Source organism: Phoenix dactylifera, chromosome 12, assembly GCF_009389715.1.
Source record: "Phoenix dactylifera cultivar Barhee BC4 chromosome 12, palm_55x_up_171113_PBpolish2nd_filt_p, whole genome shotgun sequence".
In the NCBI taxonomy this organism is placed as follows: Eukaryota; Viridiplantae; Streptophyta; class Magnoliopsida; order Arecales; family Arecaceae; genus Phoenix; species Phoenix dactylifera.
In genome coordinates, this window is record NC_052403.1 from 2,513,660 (window position 1) to 2,536,598 (window position 22,939).

The 22,939-nt window shown below is 37.0% G+C and overlaps 1 protein-coding gene across 3 annotated transcripts; it reads left to right on the plus strand.

Annotated features, from left to right (window-relative positions):
• The first annotated feature begins 2,658 nt into the window (after nucleotides 1-2,658).
• Nucleotides 2,659-21,864, plus strand: LOC103705079 (protein LNK2-like). Of its 3 annotated transcripts, none has more exons than XM_008788679.4 (11): nucleotides 2,659-2,936; nucleotides 10,672-11,056; nucleotides 11,151-11,271; nucleotides 11,449-11,554; nucleotides 11,690-11,761; nucleotides 11,843-11,938; nucleotides 13,219-13,965; nucleotides 14,066-14,223; nucleotides 21,026-21,168; nucleotides 21,294-21,383; nucleotides 21,501-21,864. In XM_008788679.4, the coding sequence occupies exons 1-10, from the start codon at nucleotides 2,910-2,912 to the stop codon at nucleotides 21,380-21,382; spliced, it is 1,944 nt and encodes a 647-aa protein (XP_008786901.2). In that variant the 5' UTR covers nucleotides 2,659-2,909; the 3' UTR covers nucleotide 21,383; nucleotides 21,501-21,864. The 3 variants fall into 3 exon arrangements, 2 of the variants coding, with proteins under 2 accessions (XP_008786901.2, XP_038988217.1); XM_039132289.1 differs by having other exon boundaries at nucleotides 11,156-11,271; XR_003385277.2 differs by lacking the exon at nucleotides 14,066-14,223 and having other exon boundaries at nucleotides 21,501-21,861.
• Nucleotides 21,865-22,939: the final 1,075 nt, after the last annotated feature.

Sequence of the window (22,939 nt, forward strand, 5' to 3'; positions counted from 1 at the left end):
AAGAATTTTTGCCACGCTAGTTCAGAAGTCACTACAAAGTGAAAGAGATTGAGAGAAAAAAAAGATCTCCTACTTTAGCTCTACTTTTTTTTCCTTGCTCGCAATTAAGATTATATATTTTATAATAAACAATATAATTACAATAACCATAGTGTTCCTATTTAGTATTAATAATTAGTAATATTGCATATTCAATAATGTTATTATTTAAAACAAAAATGTAAAGTCTTTTAATTATTATTTTGGTTATTCATAATTAGAAATAATAATATAATGTTAAAACTATTAATATTGTTATTATTTATAATTTAAATAGACAAATGATTATAATTAAATAATTTTCGGACAATAAATAATATTTAATAAATAAAATAATACATAGTTATATTATAATAAAATAATACCATATTAATGAATAATAGTATAATAGTATGAATAGTAACTACTAATCATACTATACATTATATTTATCAAAATAATACTAATATTATTTACATAATGAGTAAATAATTAATAATAAAATATTACTTTATTCAATCAATACATGCTCTGGAGTACACATGTTAAGTCATATTTCATATCAATTTATAATAAAAATAAAATCTCATAACCATATTTTCCAACATGCTATTTCCATTGGCATATACAAATGACTGCATGATCATAAGAAAGGACTTCTGCAGGCTTGACAATGAAGATGTGAGAATTCCTATGAGTGTATATTCAGTTATATATCGGCTATACATTAGGTAGATCTTGAGTACTTGTATAGGATCAAAGAATCTAAATAACACATCGCAACTAGTTTTTTTGAGAATACCGCAGCATGGATTCATTTGTTGATCACGGATTGTTCATAGTATAAATAAAAGAGAAATTGATGATTGGACCAGATCTACTAGCTCAACGGTGGATCGTTCTAACTACGAACCAACATACATAAAAACAGATATAAAAGAGATGGAGAAAAAAGAAGCAACACATGCATGTTTGTGAATGTCAGTTCGTGGTTGAACCAATCTACTGGGTTAGCGGTGGATCTGATCCAACTAAACATTTTACTTTCTTGCAGAAACTATTATTTTTGAAAGCATCCTTCCCTTGCATGGCCTATCGAAGAACATGCGACGCTTTCGTGGAGAAAGTTGCCACATGGTCCGGGCTGAGGCCACGACAAGGATGGTGATGCCACGTGCATCCATCCATGTGAATTGGATTCTAGTGAGAATAGCACCATTTGGACGAGGCAAGGGCCAGGTTTAGGTTGGAGTGGTCGGGGAGCACGTTGGTCTTGTTTTAATCTCTCTCATCTCCATCTTTAACCAAACATGGTACATGAATAGCTCATTTAAACGTTCTAAATTTCTAATAGCATTAGTATATGAGTTAAATACATTTTTAGATATTAATATCGATAAATTTTATTTATATAAGCCAATCATGAGTAGGAAAGTATAAGTCAGTTACAAACTAGAGTCAAAAGGTATTAAAAATTTTCATTTATACCAAACAGTGGGGATTTTAACATTTTCTTAGGGACGACAAGAACAAAATCTATTTATTTTGACAAGTATAAAAGAAAATTTTAGAAAAATCTTGAAGCAAAACAAATCTTTTGAGAGAATATAATGTATGGAATTATATTATAGTGTAATTCTTGACCAGGCCCAAAAAAAATAATTATCACAATCAACGGTGGGTGTCATGTGGACTCCTAAGTTATCTCTAGCGTTGATTACTGGCCGACAAATGTTGGGTAGGTCATAGCACCTACTCACCTAGTTGCAGCATCAATCAATCACGTAATAGAGTGACAGGCACACGTGACATACGTGGCCCCCATCATCTATGTTGAAATATTAAAATATTGCCTTTTGAACGGTCCGGATCTAAAGCATCCACAATGCGGAGAACTAACTGCACGCAGAGCCATTAATTTATTACCGCCCTTCTATTTTTTTGTTTTTTAACTATTAGCGGTGGAGATAAGCATGGGACGTAATCCAACGGCCAGCGCCGACAGCGACATCCAGAACGGCTCGCGCCACAAGCTGGAACCTTCGAGAGATGCAGTCCACAAGCCCGGCTACAGGTTTCAGCAACGGCGTTATTCCGCCGAACGCTTAACGACGTTACAACCGTTATAACGCCATTATAACAGTATCGATAATAATAAAAATTTGAATTTTAAACTGCTATTTTCATATGATTATTTTAATGACCGTTAAATAACATTGGTATTTTCCTAATGACTGCTATTTAGAAATTATTATTTTTTCAGTTGGTACAAACTTATTTGAAGAGAAAATAGTAACAATTTTGAATTTTGAAAAAATATTCTATCTTATTTAGAGAAACAGTAGAACTTCAAATAACAGCGGATTTTGTCAATCCCTTAACGGCCTGTATCCTTTTTAGTTTCACCGTTTCTGTATATAAATGTAACGGGGCAACGGCCGTCAGTTTAGACCTTGGTCCGTCCACTGCGAATGCAACGGAAATTTATTCCAGATGAAACGCAAATGCGGCTGCAGCCAATCAGAGCGCAGCATTTGATCGACCCCCTCTCCGCCACAACCCTAGATGCGACCCTACACGTGGCGCGTCCTCGCGCCAGGCAAATACCTGTGCCCCCCCCCCCCCCCCCCGCCTCTGTCTTCTCTTTCTTTCTCCCTCCCTCTCTCTCTCTCTCTCTCTCTCTCTCTCTCTCCCCCCCCCTCCCTCGTCCTTCTGGAGGGTTCGGTAGCTTTGGGGGAAACCCAAGTCGCGGAGAGGAGGAGAAAACAACGACTGGTTTGCGTTTTGGAATCTCCGCGGTGGATTCGGCGGTTTTGAGATGTTTGGATCGAAACCTGGGAGCTTAGGTTTAGGTTCGGGGTTGGAGCTCGTCCGCTGCTGCTGCTTCGAAGATGTTTGATTGGAACGACCCAGATCAGGTCTTTCATCCTCCTTCCATCTATTTTTCTTTTTTCTTTCGTTTCGTTTCATCGTTCTTGATGTTATTTCTTTATATGATTGGTGGATCTTGGTTTTGGGGAACTATAGAGTGAAAAAAAAAATTCCCCAGAATTTTAAAGTTTTTCTCGAGAATTTTTGTTTTCTCGAGTTGGTTTTTGTTTGCTGGATGATTTGCTAACTCTTTTTGGACAAAGGGTTTTTGATTTGCAGCCATTTTATTTTTATTTTCATTATATTATGGTTTTTTTTTTTTTTTTGAATCTTTGTGATTGGTGTCGCAGGTATTTATTTTCATAGAATGTCATTTTCTTGGAAATCTGTAGTTTTCCTGCTGGAAAAAAATCACATTAGGGTTTATAAAATTTAGTAAAATTAGGAATAGGCATAATTAAAATGAGTTTTAAAAAATTGGTCGTACTTTAGAAAGGAACATACAGAGCTCTGCAAGGGCTATTAAGCGAAAAAAAAGAAATAACTAATACATGGTTCTATCGTACTTTAGACTGCATTATTTGGTAGTGTCTTAGGGATATTATATGAAGGTTACAGAGGATTTATGAGCAGTTACTGAATTCCCTGGATAGCTTTTGTACATTATCTTTGCATGTGTTCATTGAGAAGTTCCCAACTCACGTCTGGTACTGTGGGATGCTATCAGGGTTTTGAGGCTTGAGCAACATGATTGTTAATTGGTGGTCAAAAAGTTTGATGGGACGAGCTTAAGTGGCAGTGTAAACTCCTTTCTAGTTTATGCTTAGGAATGGCAATGTGGAGGGATGGAGCTGTCAGTTACTTTAGAATGAATCATGATGAAAGAAAGACATAAATTGAGAAAATTAACTAGTGCATATCTAATTCTTACTGAGAAATGACATTGGAATCTTGTTAATTCTTCTGAGTTGGAATTATCAAATGATTATGAGTATGCTTTGGTGAAGGAAGTGGTTTCAGCAGGTGCTTTAGTTTGGAGTTGGGAGATAAGCTAAGCTACGATTTTGGGGACCTTGATGGTGCTGGTTTGCACAATTATATATTGTTTTTGAGATTTTCTATTCTCTAGTCATGTTTAGGGGGGTTGGGGAGCTTATTTAGGTTTTGTGGTGGTTCAATGCTGAGTTGGAATTTTAGGACAACTTTCTTGCAATTGCTTATGTTCTTGGAAGGAGATAAGAAATTAAAAATAGTGGCTTACAAGGACTTGATAGTGAAATCTTCGATATATTCTTGAATGATGGTCTTCTTGTGTCTTCACAAACAGACCATGAATTTGAACCATATCAGAAAAATATGAATCCACCTCAACTTCTTGTCATGAGGAAGTCCTCACTTATGATAGCTTTCAAAAGAATGGGTCAAAGTTAGAAGAACCGGTACCGATAGGAGTGTTGGTCGATGATTGGTATGGTATAGTACCAGTCCGTACTATATCGTACCACAATGTACCGGAACACGAGGAAGGAGAGGGTCGAAGAGGGAGGGATAGGGAGAGGGGGAAGAGGAAGAAGGAGAGGTAGGGGGGAGAGAGAGAAAAGGGGGGGGGGGGGTTCACCTAGGCTAGAGGGGACTGGATCCAGAGCGGAAGGTAATGTTGACGCTCCATGTGTTCACTGTGGGCACATGGAGGTACCGGTGGCAGGCATAGGGCCTGGCAATGCACCTGTGTGTGCGGTGTTCTCAGGCAAAGGCCACAGACAGGGAGGCATGAGAGGAGTTTTGAAAGCCTTGAAGGGTGCACGGAGGTGGTGAGGGCGAGGTATGACCAGTTGCACATGGTGGCGGCAAGGGTGTAGACAACAGTGTGAGACAATCACCTTCAAATAGGACCCAATGAAGATGAAGTCAGTGAGCCAAAGCGAGAGCCTCCTGAAGGGCCCAAGCCTCTACAAGGAGAGGACAGTCAATCTAAAGAATCTTACCTTATGCCTTTGATGGCACAACATATTCATTTTGGAGCAAGGTTGTAGTACCAACAAGTTGAGCACCTGCAACTATTGAACCATCCATGTTAATTTTGCAGTAAATAGGAGGGGAAGGTTCCAATCTAACCCATTTAGATCGTGGGCCAGTATCAGGTTTTTATGAGCCTAAAAATAGGCAATAGTCATATTCCAAGCTTTAAGAATAGTGGTTTACATGCTATCTATTTCCATCGAAATTGCACTTGTTTTCTTGCTTTCCAAATAAGCCAACAAGTGCTGGCAATGATGCACATGCCTTATTTTGGGTCGTGTAGACCTTTCCATAAAAGCCATCCTCTAGATCGGGAAGGTAGGAAGTGCCCCCAAACCAGCCTTTAGTAACCCATATATTATGTTAAAAGTCTGGAGCGTCCTAATAGTCAAAAAGTACGCTGTAGGATGCCTTTCTTGCGACAGTGTCCACAAAACCAATCAAAATTGTTGTCATTTACTAATTGAATGGATGCAACTTAACCTATTCATATTTCACAAGATATCGAGAGAAAAATATTGTGTTGATAATTTGTGGAGGTCCTTCTTATGGCCTTGCTTTCTTGGGTGACCAAACAAACCCCTTGCCAAAAGCTCATCTTCATTCTCATAATTTAGCAACATGTAGATGCATGCTCGTGGGTTTATCTTTCATCTTCCTTGCCAGACAAGTCTTGGCAACTCCGAACTATAACCAATGTTTAGTGAGTCCTGCTTTTCATTACAATCTACCTATGCTAGAAACCTCCAATTACCTCTGATTTCATACTATGGGAGGAGAAGTAGCTTATTGATTGAGAGTGTAGAGAGAGTTCCAATGAGCTTCTTTTTGTTACAAAAGTAATGAGACAAAGTTGAAGAAGGGGGATTGGGAAGAATAGAGAAACATAGGTGACAGGGAAGAAGATATAAGTAAGAAGTGAGAAATTAAAAGGGGAGAGATATATAAGTAAGAAGTGAGAATATTGTAATAAAACACCTTACACTTGTAAACAAAATCATACTTCTGTTATATCTTCCTCATGCAATTTGTAAACAAACTGGGACTTCTCTTGATTCTTAGGTTTTGTTTGGTTGTGGAATAATTTAACCTAGAATAAATGAGTTAATTTACTTATGTCCCACTTTACTTTGGAATAAATTACTCTGATATAGGTGAAAAATGGAGCTCTACCAACTTTTTAGAATGCCCGCTTCACCCTCAAATTAAATTGGTTAATTAAGATCTACAACATCAGCACCAGGTGTAGTACTGCAGGTACTAGTAAGGTACCAAAATGGATGGTACCGATGGTTTGGTACTGATTTAGTATTTTTTTGCTTTTCTTTATTTTTGGTTTTAAAGATATTTTAAGATTTATGGATCTTTAAATTATGATTTTAAGGATATTTTAGTACTATTTTATTTCATATTGATCCAAAGAGACGATATGATTGCTTAATGGACTCAATAGTAGTAATTAAACTAGACAATGCATATATTTGAATTTGAAAATACATATATCAAATTGATTTAAATTGCGAAATATATGCATTGCGATCTTGTTCATAGTCAAGATCTTGGATATGACTACAATCCAGATACTGTGTCCAATCCCTGCATCCGATAAACCGAGCCTCCTGGATGGCCATCCTGATACTGATCCTCTTTCTGATATTGTGTTGGCTATCCCACTCCCATCAGAGGGAAGATCGCTGCTGTGAAATTTGATCCATAGTGTGGTCGAGACTATGAATGGTAGTAGCAACTCAAATACGATGTCTTAAACATAGGATAAGCATACGAGTCAATACCCAAGTTGTACAAAATAGAATGCAATGTACGATGCGGATTTAGATATGTTCAAGTACTCTACTCAATGTGCTATATCAACTACAACAGTGCCATGTCCTGAACCACCTCGAGAGACCTGTCTTGCTCATGTGTTGTATGATGTGCATTATATTCCGTATCCTGCATGGTATAAGCGTAATGCACCTTGCTAGTGAATCGACTTAGACCAGGTGGCTGGGAGTTGTATGCACTCTTGCCATGTTCACTGCTACATCCTTGGTCGTTGGATGCATCATTGCTCGAACTGTCATTAGTATCATTGCGTGTATCGTGAGATGATCTAGCAACCAGTCACCCGAGGGCTCAGTGATCTCAAAATCTGAGTGAATAAGTTTCTTATCAACTCTAGCAACCAGTCCCCCGAGGGCTCAATGATCTCAAAATCTGAGTGAATAAGTTTCTTATCAACTCTCTTCAATCGATTTACATCTTTCTTTCTTTTCCCTTTCTTGCTGCTCTGAGAAATTGCTTTCCCTCCCTAGCTACCCCAACTTGTATGGCTTTGCTGGTTGGCTCGAATAGGCCTAGTATTCTAACTAGTACTATTTCTTAAACTGGACTAGTACCATGGTGACCTCCTTGTAGCATCTCCATGACATATCTCTGGGTAGATGTTTTAGACATCTCGCGATTCCAATTGGCTTCCCCTTAACCTTTGTGGTTGCTCTTAGTGCTGGGCATCAACTGGTGATGAGCATGACATGTGTAACTTTGCCCATTGCTTTGGATCCACCCTGGCCTCCTTTGCTACGATACTAGTTGGCTGAGGAAGTGATCCTTGGTTATCAAGCTCTGGCTGCTTTAATCCGAGTTGTAGATTGTAGAGTACGTATACCAAGTCATTTTAGTCTCTTGTGTGTTAGGCAATTCCTCTATTTGTTGTGTATTAAGGAAAAAGATTAACCAATTGCGCTTGCAACCACTAAAGGAGGCCATATGTGAGAGGATCCGGATTTCTAACCTCTTAAGCTTTTTAGATGACAGTAAAAAATGGAATCATAATTCAGCTGCAAATGCAATCAAATAAATTGGATATTAGATGCTACTTATCATACAACAATGGTTGTTGGATGAGTTAGTGTTGGTATCCGAAAACCTTGATTCATAATCTGTGAAATACATATGATATTATGATATTATATAACTGCTTGGATCAATAAAGTATTGTTCTAATTTCTATTAAAATTAACTTTTCTCCTCCAAGCATCTGACAACAATGAGTGCATCGGGTTCCATTTTGTAGATGATATTGCGCATGGCAGTCAATAGTTTCTCATCTGTGTCCATTCCTAGGATACTATATTAGAACTTTGGGTTGAGGAAATAGCCTGCCAAGACATGTAATTGATTTAAATAGCAAAGAAATAATTGCATGATTATATTTTATAAGAATAAACAAGTATTGAGGATTGCATTTTGATTACCTGCTACATGCAACTTCTTGCCTATTTGGTAATCCACCTCTTCTCAATGGTGTCAATTTACTTGTCAGCATACTGCAGATCTACTTGCTTGACCCAAACTGCTTGATTCAAGATGTACCGAATTGAACCAATGTGAAGCAGGCTTGGTTTGCTGGTTTAGTTTCAGAACCAGTTTGGACCAAGTAGAATTGCTCGATTCCACTTGGTGTTGACCCGTACCATCCAATTTCGAATGGTACCATGATCGGGAGTGAGAAAAAAAAGGAATTGGGGGCTATCTCGATATGGGATACATATTCTACCATACTGATCGTACTGTACCTAATCGGTAATGTCTCGATGCAGTCCCCACTACCGAGATTGCAAACTTTGGGCGAATTAAAGAAAAATTAGCCTAAGTGGGGGTTTGGAACCTATGACCTCTAGCTTACTAATTGATCAGTAGACCCGAAAAGCTTAAGTTATTAGGGAAGGGGTCAAGAATATATATCAAGCCTTAACTTGATTGAGTTTTACCAATTAGGCATAAAGTTATGGAGAAGTAATTGGAAGTATGGGCATGTGAAATAGAAGAAGAGGTTGATAAGAAGAGGAACCTGAATTTGTATTTAAAGGTTTAAAAAGGGAAAGGAGAAGCTATAACATGGATAAAAATTGTGAGGAAGGATGCAACAAGCTTGTACTAACACCAAAAGTAACCCTTTGAATAAATGTTTGGCAAGTAATGATATACGAAGGACACTGTAGTTGGGACTAGGCTAGAGAGTATGGTTATTGGTTTATATAAGATTAAAATTTTTTGAAGTCATTATTCTTCTTATAAATTTTGCTATTGTAGTAATTAAAATCTAAAAATAGAGTGAAAATTGTTGCATTCACAAGTTTCTTGCATATATGATTCGCGAATAAATAGCCAATTAATCAAAACATGATCATATTTCAAAATTACTTTTTTATCCTATTTCTTATCTTGCATATATGATGAGTTAATAAATAACTAATTAATCAAAACATGAACATATTTTTTCAAAATTATTTTTTTAAATAATTTTCTAATTGATTTTTATACTTAATTTCGGATTAATGTGTCTTGTAGATTTCTGGTTGATCTCTTGCTTGTAAATTGTCAAATTTTAAATTATTCGATCTTCCTTTATTTTTTAGGGATTACAATATATATTTTTTTTCTTTGAATACATATGGGGAAATTCATTTCTTTCCCCCAAACGTGATGGATATTGTATTGTTTCAAGCTTAAATTTATGACTTTGCTGTTTGTCTACCCTAAATCTATCAATCTTGTGTAAGAAATGGTATTATTTTTTTTCCCAATGCACAAACTGAACAATCCTGGATAATTGAAATTCAATCTAAGTGTTTTATACCTCCAAATGCATAATTCTTACCTGCATTCAGTTAGGAATGAAGCTGGGAAGAATTGGGAGAGAGCTGGTGCATAGCCTGCGCAACCAAACTGACATATTGGTTCGAATAGTTTGGTTGTTTTACTGATTGTCCCCTTGTAGACTATGTACTGGCTATGGTTCAGTGCAAGATTTTAAATCCTGGTCTTGGGACCTGCTTTGCTTTAGGGCCGGGTTGGGATGCTATCCAGATAGTACCATCCTGACATTTGAGATGGGCTGGTGTCCGCTGATTCAGTTGTTCACCAAAATTTTTATTTTTTGCATTGTTCCTTCTTTTGATGCTTTTAATGGTTGTTTGAGGTTTTTAGGGTTGGCTTGTCAAAATTTAGGGTTTGGTGGTTCCTAGTTGGATTTATTGACAATGCCAAGTTGACAGCTGATCTATTAACAACTTCTTATAGTTTTATATTTCTTTTTGTCTCCGAATATGTTTACTTTTGGAACAAAAGGATCTTGTCTAACATGAAAAATGTTTTGATTGTATATGTAGTATTTATATATTTGGCAATTGTGAATTAAAGATGTAATGTTTTGTAGAAAGATATAACTTATGTGTGTATGCGTCTATAATCTATATATAAATATTCATCAATTCACAAGTGTGGATCCCATCAAGGGTTACATATTCATCTTATCTTATTTGCTTTTGACTGTTGTCATGGCTTGCTATCTGGCTATTATCTTTTTCTTTTTTTAGTAATCAGGTTTTCAAATTGTGAGCTTGCAAGTCTTGTTTTGAAAATTGAGCTATTTGCTTGAACCCAAGGGATGGAATTCAAACTGTGAATTCTAAGTGAAATTATCAGACCATTTCTAAACATTCCAGTGAATTCCAATCTTATCTCTTTCCAAACTCCATCCTACATGTTCAAATTGTTTGTAGGATCTTTTGTTTGAAAAAGTGCATTTACATGTGCCCATATACAAGTTCTGTTCAATGTTTTATTTTGTACTCATTTCCTGGTCAAGCTAATTCACAATGGGCAGGAAGAAGAAAAAACAGTATTATTCACTGTAGTTTGATTTTTCTTTCTCTAGTATATGCTAAGTTTCATATTGTTGTTATTCTAACTTCTCAGGTAGGTCACACCATATGGGGTGAACTAAGTGAAAATGAAGACCATATAGTCCCTTATACCAAGGGCACTGAAGATAATACGTTGCTTAATTTTGGAGATTATAACAAAAAACAGAAAAGTGAAGAAGCTAACACTGTTTTAAGGTCCACTGAGCACACTGCTGGAGTTAAAAATGATTTTACTGGATGTAACCTGGAAAACCATTCCACCTTCGAAACAAATGAAGAACTTTCTGCTCCAAGACTTGACATGGATTCGTGGCCTGATTTGCCTTCTTTAAGTGCTGCACTTGGTAAAGGATACAATGATGAGAATGGTCGGGATTCTATAGCAACAGAACTGATGAACGATTTCAATGAAACATCCGACCTCAACGAAGTCAGAGGTAACATGAGATATTTTCTTTTCGTTCTAGTGCGCTCCTCGTAGCTATTATTTATTATCTTAAATAAATCATGTGGTCTCAACTGGTGGTGCAGTGCAGCTGGATTGCGAAGCTGAAATGTTTGGCAACAATCATGGAGATAAAGATAGTGACAGTTTTCTTGATTGTGATTGGGCTAACATCGGAGACTTTGATGATCTTGACAGAATTTTTAGGTGATGCGTGTTAACATGAATTGGAAATGAACTGTTTACATATAAATCATTGGGGATTCCTACTTTATATTTTAAGTGATGATTTCTATATTTTATCAATACAATTTCAACATTTCTTCCATTAGATTGATGATATTCACCTGAATATTGTACTCACATGTCATGATGTTTCTGCAGTAATAATGATTCCATATTTGGACATGAAATGATCAGCAATGCCGAGGAATATCTTTGTCCATCTTCAGATGTAATTAGTGGGACTGCACATTCAATTCCAATGCCTGTAAGTCTCCATGTTTTTTGGTAACCTATTAACAAGGAACAAAAAGTGATACCAAATCATTAATTATTCATGTTATCTGCAGTAGTGCCTCTGTTTTACAGCAATAAAAATAATACCAACTCCTTTGGCCTACAGGACATGCCATTAAGCAGGGAAGAAACTTCTGATCATGGTTCTTCCTGTGGGAACAGAAAGTCAGAAGAGAAGGTACGTATGTTAAAATAACCATGGTCTTTAGATGCCCCTGCAGGTATGCCTGTTGGCTACATTTCTTATATGCTTTGGCAGACAGCAGATAATACTGTGAAAACTGAGGAGCAAGCTGAATGTAAAACTCATCTTACCAGTGACTGTTGTGGAACACGCAACCAGTACCCAGACAAGGTAGTTTACTGTTGAAATCACAGTATCTAATATATTCTAAGTTTAATCTTATAGAACAGAAATCATTTGCATTTGATCAAATTCCTGGTCCAAAACCACTAAAGCTTAATTTATTTTATTTTTTGAACATGTATACTGTTTTTATGTCTATAAAGTCTCATCACTCAGAGTCCTATTTTACAATCATTCAATCAATTTGCTGATTGTAGACACTGCTCTGGATATAAATTTGACACATGCACTGAGGATTGCAGTGCCTTAAACTAACCTGGTTTTATTAGGTTTGCTGTAAGGAAATGAATGTTAAAATGGCTGACAATTTTGGATTCTTCAATTCTGGAAGATCTGTTATCTTGGTATTTTGATTGATGATGCCTGCATTTGTATTTATGAATGAGTCCTTGGAGCTAGTATGTACAAGAATTTGAATTCTAAAGGATGTCTTCTGCACTCCCTCTTTGAGGACATGCTAACAATAATTATTACCTTGGAGTATCTTCCATATATGTATATATGTCCTTTAATTTTAGTTTGTTGACTCTTTCATTTTTGGTTGATAATTTGTTCCTTAGAAATGAATGCAGTTCCCTATATTAGACCTTGTCATTTTCCCATTTTGTCTATAGACTCTTTCCTAGTGCTTGGTGAATTTTGAAGAATTCCTATCTGGTCATAAGTGCTTAGACTTTGACCAGCTAGGTAGGCATTTCTAAACACCAGTTCGTTTTTCTAGGTTCCATGACAGGTTGCTTTCTTTTATAAAATTTCCTTGGCTAAGAGTCTGGCATTGATTTGTGGAGGGCTGATGTCAGGTTGACAGTTGCTGTAGAATATGCTCAATGCTTAGATGAAGCATTCTTGACCTAGAAATTACTCTATAGCTCACCCCCCTTTACTGGGAAAAGGATTGTATGCTGCTGCCAATTTTCTAATCCAGTATCAGTTGAAAACCCATCATATCTCATATTTATTTCTGTTCTTGAATTCTTTTTTTAAGTTGTTTTTCAAAGCTAATTCTTGCTATGTATGTTTGATGCTGGTGCACAGCCTTAGCCATGCCATATTGCTATTTCTAATTCTGTCAAGGGTATTCTTGTATAGGCCATCACAAATTGTTTATTTGGCAGTATTATTTATTATTTATTCTGTTTTTCTGTTTTCTTTTCAATTTCTAATACATCAGCCAATGTATGTATGTGTGTGTATATATTTAAAGAGTTTGCTTACTGCGTATTGTTTAGTGCATTGGACAGAACTCTGATTGTTGCCAATCTTTGCAGAATGATGGCCAGAAGAAGCTTTTAAAGTCTCGTAAGAAAGCAGAAGAAAGAAACAAGATTAAAACTAAACAGAATTTAAGTAGTGCCTGGTCCCATAATGTTAGCCAGAGCCATCAATCTCCTAGTCCAAATATGCATACTTTGGTCAAGACTCCGTTACAAACCTTTCAATCTCCTGCTGCCACTCAACAAAGGCAGGTTGGTGGTGCTGAGAACATGAGACACCTTGGCCCGTCTAATCAGTTTCTGTTATCTGGATATGGATATTTTCCATATCACTTTCCTGTCTTTCCACTGCTGCCACATACTCATGCTGAGAGGGACCAAGTGAAACCAGTTGCTGTTAATTGTAAAATTTTTCCTGATTCCTCAAAGCATTCAAATTCTTTAGCAAAACCACCAGATATCTCTTCAAGACCATTGACAATGACACCTCAAGAAAAGATAGAAAAACTGAGGAGACGCCAGCAAATGCAGGCAATGCGTGCAATTCAACAGCAGCAGCAGCAATTTGGTCATCAAATTACTGGTAATGACAGTTTGGTCCTTCAAACAGGTTCACCAAAGAAACAATGTCAGGAATCTGTTACAAGCTCTGCTGTAGTTGATGATAGTGGAAATAAGATGTCAGCATCAGATTTGAGCATGCTACTGGACCAAGATGAGTCCCAGAGGATCTCGACATCAATTGACGATCACTCTTTGGAAGAAACCATATACCATGAGCTTCAAGATGCTCTGGGGAAGGTAATATTGTCTTTAACTTGGGAGTTGCTTTTAAAACATGGGAGTCAACTTTCTTCTGTTTTATGACCTATATATATATTTTTTTCTTGTTTAACAACAGTTGGACATTACCGTCCGACGTTGTATTCGAGATAGTTTGTTTCGTTTAGCCCAAAGTGCAACGGAAAGACAAAGTGCTGGTGATAGAAGTAGTACCAACAAAAGTAACAAAGATGAAGATGAAGTTCCGGCAAACCAGGAAACAAACAGACAAAATAGGTCTGTATATCAGAACATAGACCCAGTTTTGACTTCTGACTTTTGATAACAGGGCAATTCATATCTGTATGTCTGTGGTGTCAGAAAAACAAAATATTCCTGGGTCATTCACAACCAACCTATTATAAATTTTTTAATCCTAATAACCAATGTTAAATATACTGCAGAGAAATTATTTGAATGCTTTACATTGACCTATGAATAACATTTATGGTTGATTTTAATCTATTAGTTATTCTGCTCGCATCAAGTCGTCTACTTCCTCTTGAGGCATAAAATCTACAGAGCACATGCAAGTTTCATAGTCAAAATATAATGTCAGAATGTTCCATCTTAGGGACTTTCATGTCTCTTTGAAGAAACTGTACTGTTAAGTTCTAGAATATTTTGATCTTTTCAAGTGCAAAGCATGCTTCTTTTATATATATATATGGGCACATATGTTGTTTTTTTAAATTAGTCATTTATCTCTTAGTTACTATTCAGGGAATGAGCGAGATAGATCACTGGATGCATCATGTTTCTCTAGATGTTTTGAATGAGGCAAAATAGACATCTTTGTTGGTCATGGCTATATTTTATTCTTGATGGCTAAGATTTGCCATTTTTATCTTGTCTCCAAAGTAAAAAAAAGATTGGAGATGGTTGACATATAATAGGTCATTGTTGGATGGATATGCTCTCAGGGTACTTTTTGGTTGATGCATGGCTTGGTGACTTTAGGAAAAAAAATATAAAATGGTGATAAAGCATGTGCATTTATATGGCTTAAAGTGTTAGAAAATAAAGAGGGTTAAAGCACAAAAAATGAGCAGGGCAAGAAAGAGAATGTTGAGATTGATCTATGGTAAAACTTGGAATGATAGACCGAGTAAGTAAATTAGTGGTGACGCAGGAGTTGGGCTTGTTTAGGACAGAATGATGGAAAATCATTGGTGATTGCATGGGCATGTGCAATGAAGACATAAGGAGGCCAGGATACAGAGAGTTGCTTGAAACAGTATTAGAGTGAATGTTGACTTGAAGACCTACACTGACTTGGATGGATATTCTATCGATACATTAGGAAAAGCTTGTAACAGTAGGTGGGCCTTCATGGCAAGGATTGACCAAAAAGGATGCATGAAGCTAACCCTAGATAGTTATAACAAAGCATGATGATTGTGTTTATGTATGTTGTTATTTGGCTACCATTATCTTAGATTCATTGGAAACATGGACTTTGTCATTAGTGCTATGCCTTTTTAAGGCCTAAACTATATTAAAGGGTTTATTAGGCAATCAACTTTCTTTTAAATCATAATAAGAGTCATAAGTCATCACTTCTCTTCTTAAGTTTTTTGGTATTTATATCTTACACTCTTATAATGGTGCCAATCCAGTAGTTTTCATTATTAGATTATTAGCTATTTATCTCTTAACTAAAAACTACTAGTGAAAAATTGTCAAGGTTAGGTAATCTGAAAAGCAAGGTACACCGTACTGGCCCGAACTAGGCGGTATGAGGTGTACCGTATCATACCAGTTCGGTATTGATATGGATGGCGCACCGACACTCGGTATGTCAAAAAAACTCCATATTGTACCAATACTGTACTAGTGTGGCACCGGTACGGGTCCGGTATCGAGACGGCAAACCTTGCTGAATGGCACTTGAAGAGCTCCCCATTGCCTCACTCCCTCCTACCTTCATATGATGAAACACAAAATAGGGAAGCTGGTATCTCACTCGATTTGAAGCAGTAGCAATCATCCGTGGCTCATTCAAGCTTGATCCATCTCGATCAAGTGCGATGCTTCCAGTTCACAAATGTCAAAGCGTATGGAGCCACCTATGCTAGTTCAAGGCCGATATGCCTGGCATTTTGACAGGATGTCGAGATTCATAGTGGGAGTGGCCACTAAGGAGTTGGTTGTAACTAAGCATGCTCATTCTTGCGATCTTGTTCTATTGCAACCTAGAAAATGCCTTGTTTCTTTCTACAAGAACCAAGAATTAGATGATTCAAATAGCATTACATGGCTTAATTGGTGGTTTGTGCAATAACCAGTGGGCAATAGGGCTATAGCTAAGCAGGTAACACCTAGCAAGTAGATGAAGGAAGAAGAGGAGGCAAGTAAAGAGAGGCTAGCAGGCCGGGAAAGTAGAAAAATACGGGAAGCATGACCATATGCAGAAGCAATAGTAGAAGAAAGAGACGAATAAAAAACCAAAGGAAGGAGAAGACGAAGAAGACTGGTCTAAAGAAGAAGAATGAATAAAATCAAGATTTTGAATCTTGGTACAGAACCCCATACCATTTTCCCATCGAAACGATATGGTACTGACTACTGATATTGATAGCATGTATTGAAACCGATAGCTTCCAAAAAATGGAAAACCATCAACATCGACTAGCATGCATCAGTTCAGACTAGTATAAATTGGTATGGCGATACATATTGGTACAGCTATTTCAGCATACTAACACCCGTACTGATGTCTGTTTCACACTGAAACTATACATACAGGTTGTACATACAGGTCATACTATCCCGTTCCGGCGATTTTGAAACCCTAAAAAAAAAGTAAAGGAAGTAAAAAATATGCATGCACACGTTGCCAACATAAGCAATTGCCAAGTCATTACTACCACCTGCCTCCATTGATTGGCTTAATGGCAGTCATTGATCAGCCCATCAGCTTTTGCTGGGTTGGTCGTAGCTTCCTCTGGCATCCCAAATGATGGCTTAAATAAGGAAGGGCTTCAGTTGACTTGGCCTAGGCTGCCTGGTTCAATTAGGCACCTAGGTAATCGCCTTTAACATTGGATATAATTGATTATGAATAAACCTTCCCTTATGTTGCCAAAAGAACCACCTTGTGGTTGTTGATTGTTGTTGCCACCATTTGCTAATAGCCCCCTTATTAGTTTGACATAAATAATGCCTTTAGAGGGCGAGCTTTGGTGCAAGGGTAAAGTTGCTCCATTATGACCTGGGTGTCATAGGTTCAAAACATGAAAACAACCTCTCTGCACGTGGAGGTCAAGAGTGTGTGTGTTTGACCCTCCCCAAACTCCGAGTGGCAAGAGCCTCGTGCACTAGGACGCCTCTTTTTTTGAAAAAAAGGTTGAAGATGAGATAATTCTAGGTCATTTGTGCCTAAAGTTGCCTCCATCTGAAATTTGTTTAGTCTCCTCTTTGATTTATGTTCTTTAAAAGATGTTACCAATACTGACATAGTTCTAATGCCTTAAGTCCTCTTCACCTCATGGAACATCATGTTAACTTGTTTGTTGAGATACCTTGAAAAGACCAAGCATTTTAGAGTGCATCACAAGATTTATGGAAACAAAGCCAAAATTTCTTGAATTTAGAAGTTTTAGGAGGGAATAAAGAACTTATTCGAGCAAAATAACAAGGGGTAGTGGTCAAGTGATATCCTTAGTGGGTGTTTGACATAAGCATTTGGGAATAAGCTTATCTAATTCAAAGGGCAAAGGGCTTTGTCCAACCTTTCTGTATCCTAGCTTGGCCCAGCCTGTTATTGCACCAAGCAATCTAGCGAGTTAGGTAATTGGTAGCGATGAATTCTTTAAAGAGCCTGACATTGGGACCCTTAGTGAACTCGATGCTTTATGTTTATCAACAACTTAAAATATGACATTATAGTCCAGCTTTGGGATGCCCAATGCATCCAAGCACCTCCCAAGTAGAAATTTGTTCAAACAGGTGATGTCCACCACATACATCATACAATATCCATAGTGAGGCCTACCAGTCATCATATAAATAAAAATCTATTAAAAATTATTTAGTCATTTGTTTTAAAATTTGGTTTCAAAAGTGCAATAACAGCTCCTGACCTTCTAAATATTGGTATTCGAGCAAAGCACCATTTGGACTCAAAATGCTTCAGTTAAGAGACGTGTTTCCGGCAATATAACCACTTGTGGTTGTGGAGTTGATGTAAGGGCAAACGATAGGGGAAAAAGGCTTGGTAGCCTCCTTGTAATTGTAGGTCAGGAATTTCATAGTGATACTATAACATTTCTTCCTCTTGCATTTAGTGAAAGTTGCATGCATTTCTGTAGTTTTGAGTTTGTTAGAGCTGATTTGCTTGTGCTATTGCCCACTTGATATTCCTTCACTAGATCAATAAAATCATGCTTTGCCATTTATTCCTTTCTTCTTTTGCAAGGTTCACCAAGAGAGGAAACTATGCCCCCAAAGCCCTTTTTCTAATCCCTACCCCCTTCACAAAAATCTTTAGTGGACTTGGATAGGTCTCGTCTCCTCTAGTGTTCCTATCCATATTAGTTAGACTCGAGACCCTAAACTCAAGGGGCATGAGAAGAAAGATCACCAATCCTAACTGTTCCCAAGTTGCTGCTCAGACCAGCTTTAGAAGAAACATAGGGTTGGACGAGTTCCAGTTGCTAGCTTATCTAGAGTTGGCATGATCTGATCGGAGAGAGAAGGAAGAAATTCCTTCAATCCACTCAATATGGACCTCTCACAGAAAAAAATAGAATTGTAAAAGTAGGGTTTCAAATCTTTTTTGCTATCCTTAATTTATTCCTCGAATTGATGACAATGCTTCTTATTGTACTATTAAGGTTTGAGTCCCCAACTCCAGGTTGGATTCCTCTTATTAGTGAGAAGTGGTTACAGTTTTTTTTCTAGAATAGTGAGTAGTAACTATGTTAAGATGAAAATTATCCTAAGTTAGATCTTGACTCTTACATTAACCTTATCTTCTGTCATGTCAACAAATTCCTCTCGAATTTGAAGATATGTTTGATCAAAGTCTTACCTGAAAAGGAAAGCTTTACTTTGACCAGTCCATTTTGAGGCATAAACATTTTCATTCCCCAACATTAGTGGGATGTGGCGTACCCTTTGAGTGTGGATACACCCTCGTACATTGTAAAAAATTATTCAATTTCAAACAAAAAGATCACTATAATCACACATTATATGGAGAAGTTATCGCCTTTGGAAGTTGGGCTTTACGATCAAGTCTTGGATATGGCACATCTTGCTCCCAAACCTCATCTAGACCTATCTGAAGTGGCCAAATCAGTCCACAGCAGGCCTAATAATCCTTTTGGATGGTGGCACTTTGATATCTACTTTGCAGGGGAAGGCGAAGATATTGGTGTCATAGTGATGAATGTGGGAAGCCTATAAGGATCATCTAAAGTCTAAACCAAAAGTCTGAACTAATGGAAAAGCAAATGATCTTGAGGCTTAGTCATCAAGGGCTTTAGATGCTATTTAACGTTGCCAATCACATAATCTCTCATGCAACCAAGGAAGGCAGTACCGATATCGAGACCCATACAGGTTGCCAATGTGCCATTCCTCCATCTGCTTACCAATAAAGGGAGATCCGGCGGGGGATAGGGAGAGAGAGGAGAGGGAGGGGGGAGAAATGTTGGGAGACGGAGAGGCGGGGAGCTCAAAAGGCCTCCTCTCCTGAGATTCTCTGCAGGGGCTGCTGGGGGGGGGGGTGCCCCTGTTTTGTAATGAAATAAAGGCTCTGCCCTTTTTTTTTGTAATTTTTTAATTGAAGTCGGAAACCGTTTGATTCACAAGCTGGCATATGTTTCTTGTATGTATTACTTATGCATCTAAATTCTTCCCTTCACACAACAGGGATATTTCTTGACTTCATCAGAAACTTTCATATAGTTTTTGCATTTAGTAGTTATGCATTCTGATGTTGGAGCATCCTTTGGGTCCATAGGTGGTCACAAAGTTCCAACTGTCCAAGCTTCTTCATTAAAATGCCGTATAAATAGTATATGCTAGACTAACTATTACCTGTAAAGAGTCCTACTAAGAGTCAAATGGGTAACTGATTGGTGAGATTTTTGAGGCATTTCTTTCTATATTTGTAAGAGTCCTGGATGACTCCAATTAGGAGCTTTCTAGGGGTTTTGTTAGAGTCTATAAAGAGTCCAGAAAGGGTCTGTTGCAAGGTGATGTTTGTTCAAAAGTTTTATGAAGTAAAGAAGACTGTGAGCAGGCTGTTTCCCCTCCCTCTTTTCTGTGTCTCTTCCTTTTTTTCTTATCCTCTGCTTTTTCTCTACTATTCTGCTTTTTATATTATTTTCTTAAATTGTTTTCCACTATTATTTCAAAGATTATCATTAGAATTCTGTTTCCTTTAGATACTTTCTAGTATCTAAGCGCGGCCACGAAATACTTGTTGGTTTTGATGTGTTAGGATCTGGCTATTATATCACCTGGGATTTCATTATTAATTTCTCTATCTTTTGGTTGTTCAGACATTAAAATTATTGCTGCCTGTTTAAATTGAAAAATTGATGGCTGAAATCTGATTATGACCTTGTCACGAGCTATTCAATTGAGCCTTGATAACCCTAGATTTTTTTTTCTCCAATTGCAATTAGAACCCTGGGGTGGGCTTATTTGATCCTTCTTTCACCTAAGAAAACTAGTATTAATTCCTTTCTGTCCTGTTCTCAGGACTTGGACAGCAAGCTATAAAACTGGCTTTAAACCCTAAACTATCCTATTCCTAGGTCCTGTCAAGCAACACAGGCCATCCCAATTTGGTCCTGTATCATCTTCAAATTCATCTTTTTTTTCATGTAATATGGAAATTACGTGGCTCTTATTACGTATTTGAATTAAATGTATCTGCTAATTTTAAGAACATTGTGCTCCATGACATGCATAAACATTTTCTTAATTGTGTTTTGTCCATGTTGAATGCGTGAAAAACTTCCAGATGTGAACTTTATCCTAAATCTATTTCCTATGAGTAATACATTGCTTTTCCTTCCAGATGCAAAAAATTGCCAGATGCAGAAACAAATACAAATCCCGTAGACCGAACTGTGGCTCATTTGCTGTTTTACAAGCCTTCAGAATCATGTATGGGACCTGTGAAAGATGAGGTACCACAATCGCCCGTTTCCTGTACCCCTGGTAAGGCTTTCTTTGAGCTCGAGCAGGAAACTTCTTGTATGCTCTTAAATGGAAAACCTTGACATTTAAAAACTTATCTCCAACTGAAAATCTGGAATTTTACCATATTGCATGATGGGGATCAGCTTCAAAGATGCCTCTACATGCTCATGGAAGTACTTCTGAGGAAAATCCTGAGAATAATGGAGAAATGGAGGTGCAACCTTCAGTCTGAAGTAAGATGTATTACGAAAGCGTTCTTACTAATTCCCTACCTAGCACATTGTCTTATGTATTTCTTTTTATGCTTGATGAGACTCGTCTTCTGTTAATGAGTTGGTTTTCCTTCTCAGAGCAAGCTGGTTGGATCATAATGGGAATGCCGGTGTTCTTGCACTGTAGCAGTCTATTCAGCAATAAACTTTCATATGCCGATGTCTTCACATATCTATAAGCACCTCATGTATCATTTGGCTTTGTAGATCTTCAAAATGCTTCGGATGTGTCTTCATTGTCTGGACTATAGAAGTTGGGTCTCCTTGTGTTTCTGTGCACACTGTAAGTGGTGTAAGATAAATTCTATACCTAAATTGTGTGTATGTTAACAAGCATACTGGAGATGGCTGCTGAAAGGCTGGCCATCGTCTTTGTTAACTAGAATCCTTCAGCCAATCCATCTTCCAACTAATATTTATATGTACCATTTATGACTGAGGCCTTTATTTTTCCCCCTAGAACTTAGATGCTGACTGCTCTCTATTTGATATTATATATGGTATTATATCATTGCTCGGGTAACTCCTTGCAGGTAGAGTAATTCTCTAAGTAGTCTTTGCCCGAATCGGGAGTTAAATCTGCAGCACTGGTAAACCTCATGGATTCCATTTCAGTTAATTTGGAGGAAACAAAATCAGTTTTGTGGTAATTGTTAAATGGCTATACTGACTTTTCTAATTCCAAATAATTTGAGTCAACTATTCTTTATATTTACTAAAGGCAATGCTTATGCTTATTATGGTAATGTGAAGTAATAAGTATCTTATGTGTATGTATGTATCTATATCTATCTATCTATCTATCTTTCTATATATCTATCTATCTATCTATATATATATATATATATATATATATATATATATATATGTATATATTGCAATGTGAAAATTGTTAAATGGCTATACTGACTTTTCTAATTCCAAATAATTTGAGTCAACTATTCTTTATATTTACTAAAGGCAATGCTTATGCTTATTATGGTAATATGAAGTAATAAGTATCTTATGTGTATGTATGTATCTATATCTATCTATCTATCTATCTATATATATATATTGCAATGCGAATGGCGTGGGTGCAGAGTATGCAAAATATGTATGATAATAAGAAACTTCCTGGGTCCCCCTTAAAACTTCTTTACAACTAATGTGTCTGGAGACAATTATATGTTGCTTATTTAGAATTATAATGACTATGAACTGGCTGATATTTCTGATGTTATCTTTCTGGGAGAACGAACTGGCTGATACTTTGATGTTATCTATTGAAGCGAAGCAGGAAGGATGTGTATAAAATGACACCACTACATCGACTCTTTTAATGATGCCGGCTTATTACATTTTAAGAAAATCATGATTTACAAAACCTGAATTTGGTAGATAATGTGAGTCCTTATGTTCGATAAAATGTTAAACTGGGTTTTAGTTGATATACATATCGTATAGAACCCAAGAATCAACTTTATGAGATTTTTCTTTTTTGGTAAAAACTTTATGAGATATATGGTGGCCTATGT

Excerpts from the sequence above, each read along its gene's own strand:
- LOC103705079 (XM_008788679.4), top strand. The coding sequence starts at position 2,910 with ATGTTTGATTGGAACGACCCAGATCAG. Across the intron at positions 11,057-11,150 it reads CGACCTCAACGAAGTCAGAG|TGCAGCTGGATTGCGAAGCT; the intron begins GTAACATGAGAT and ends CTGGTGGTGCAG. Across the intron at positions 11,272-11,448 it reads GATCTTGACAGAATTTTTAG|TAATAATGATTCCATATTTG; the intron begins GTGATGCGTGTT and ends ATGTTTCTGCAG.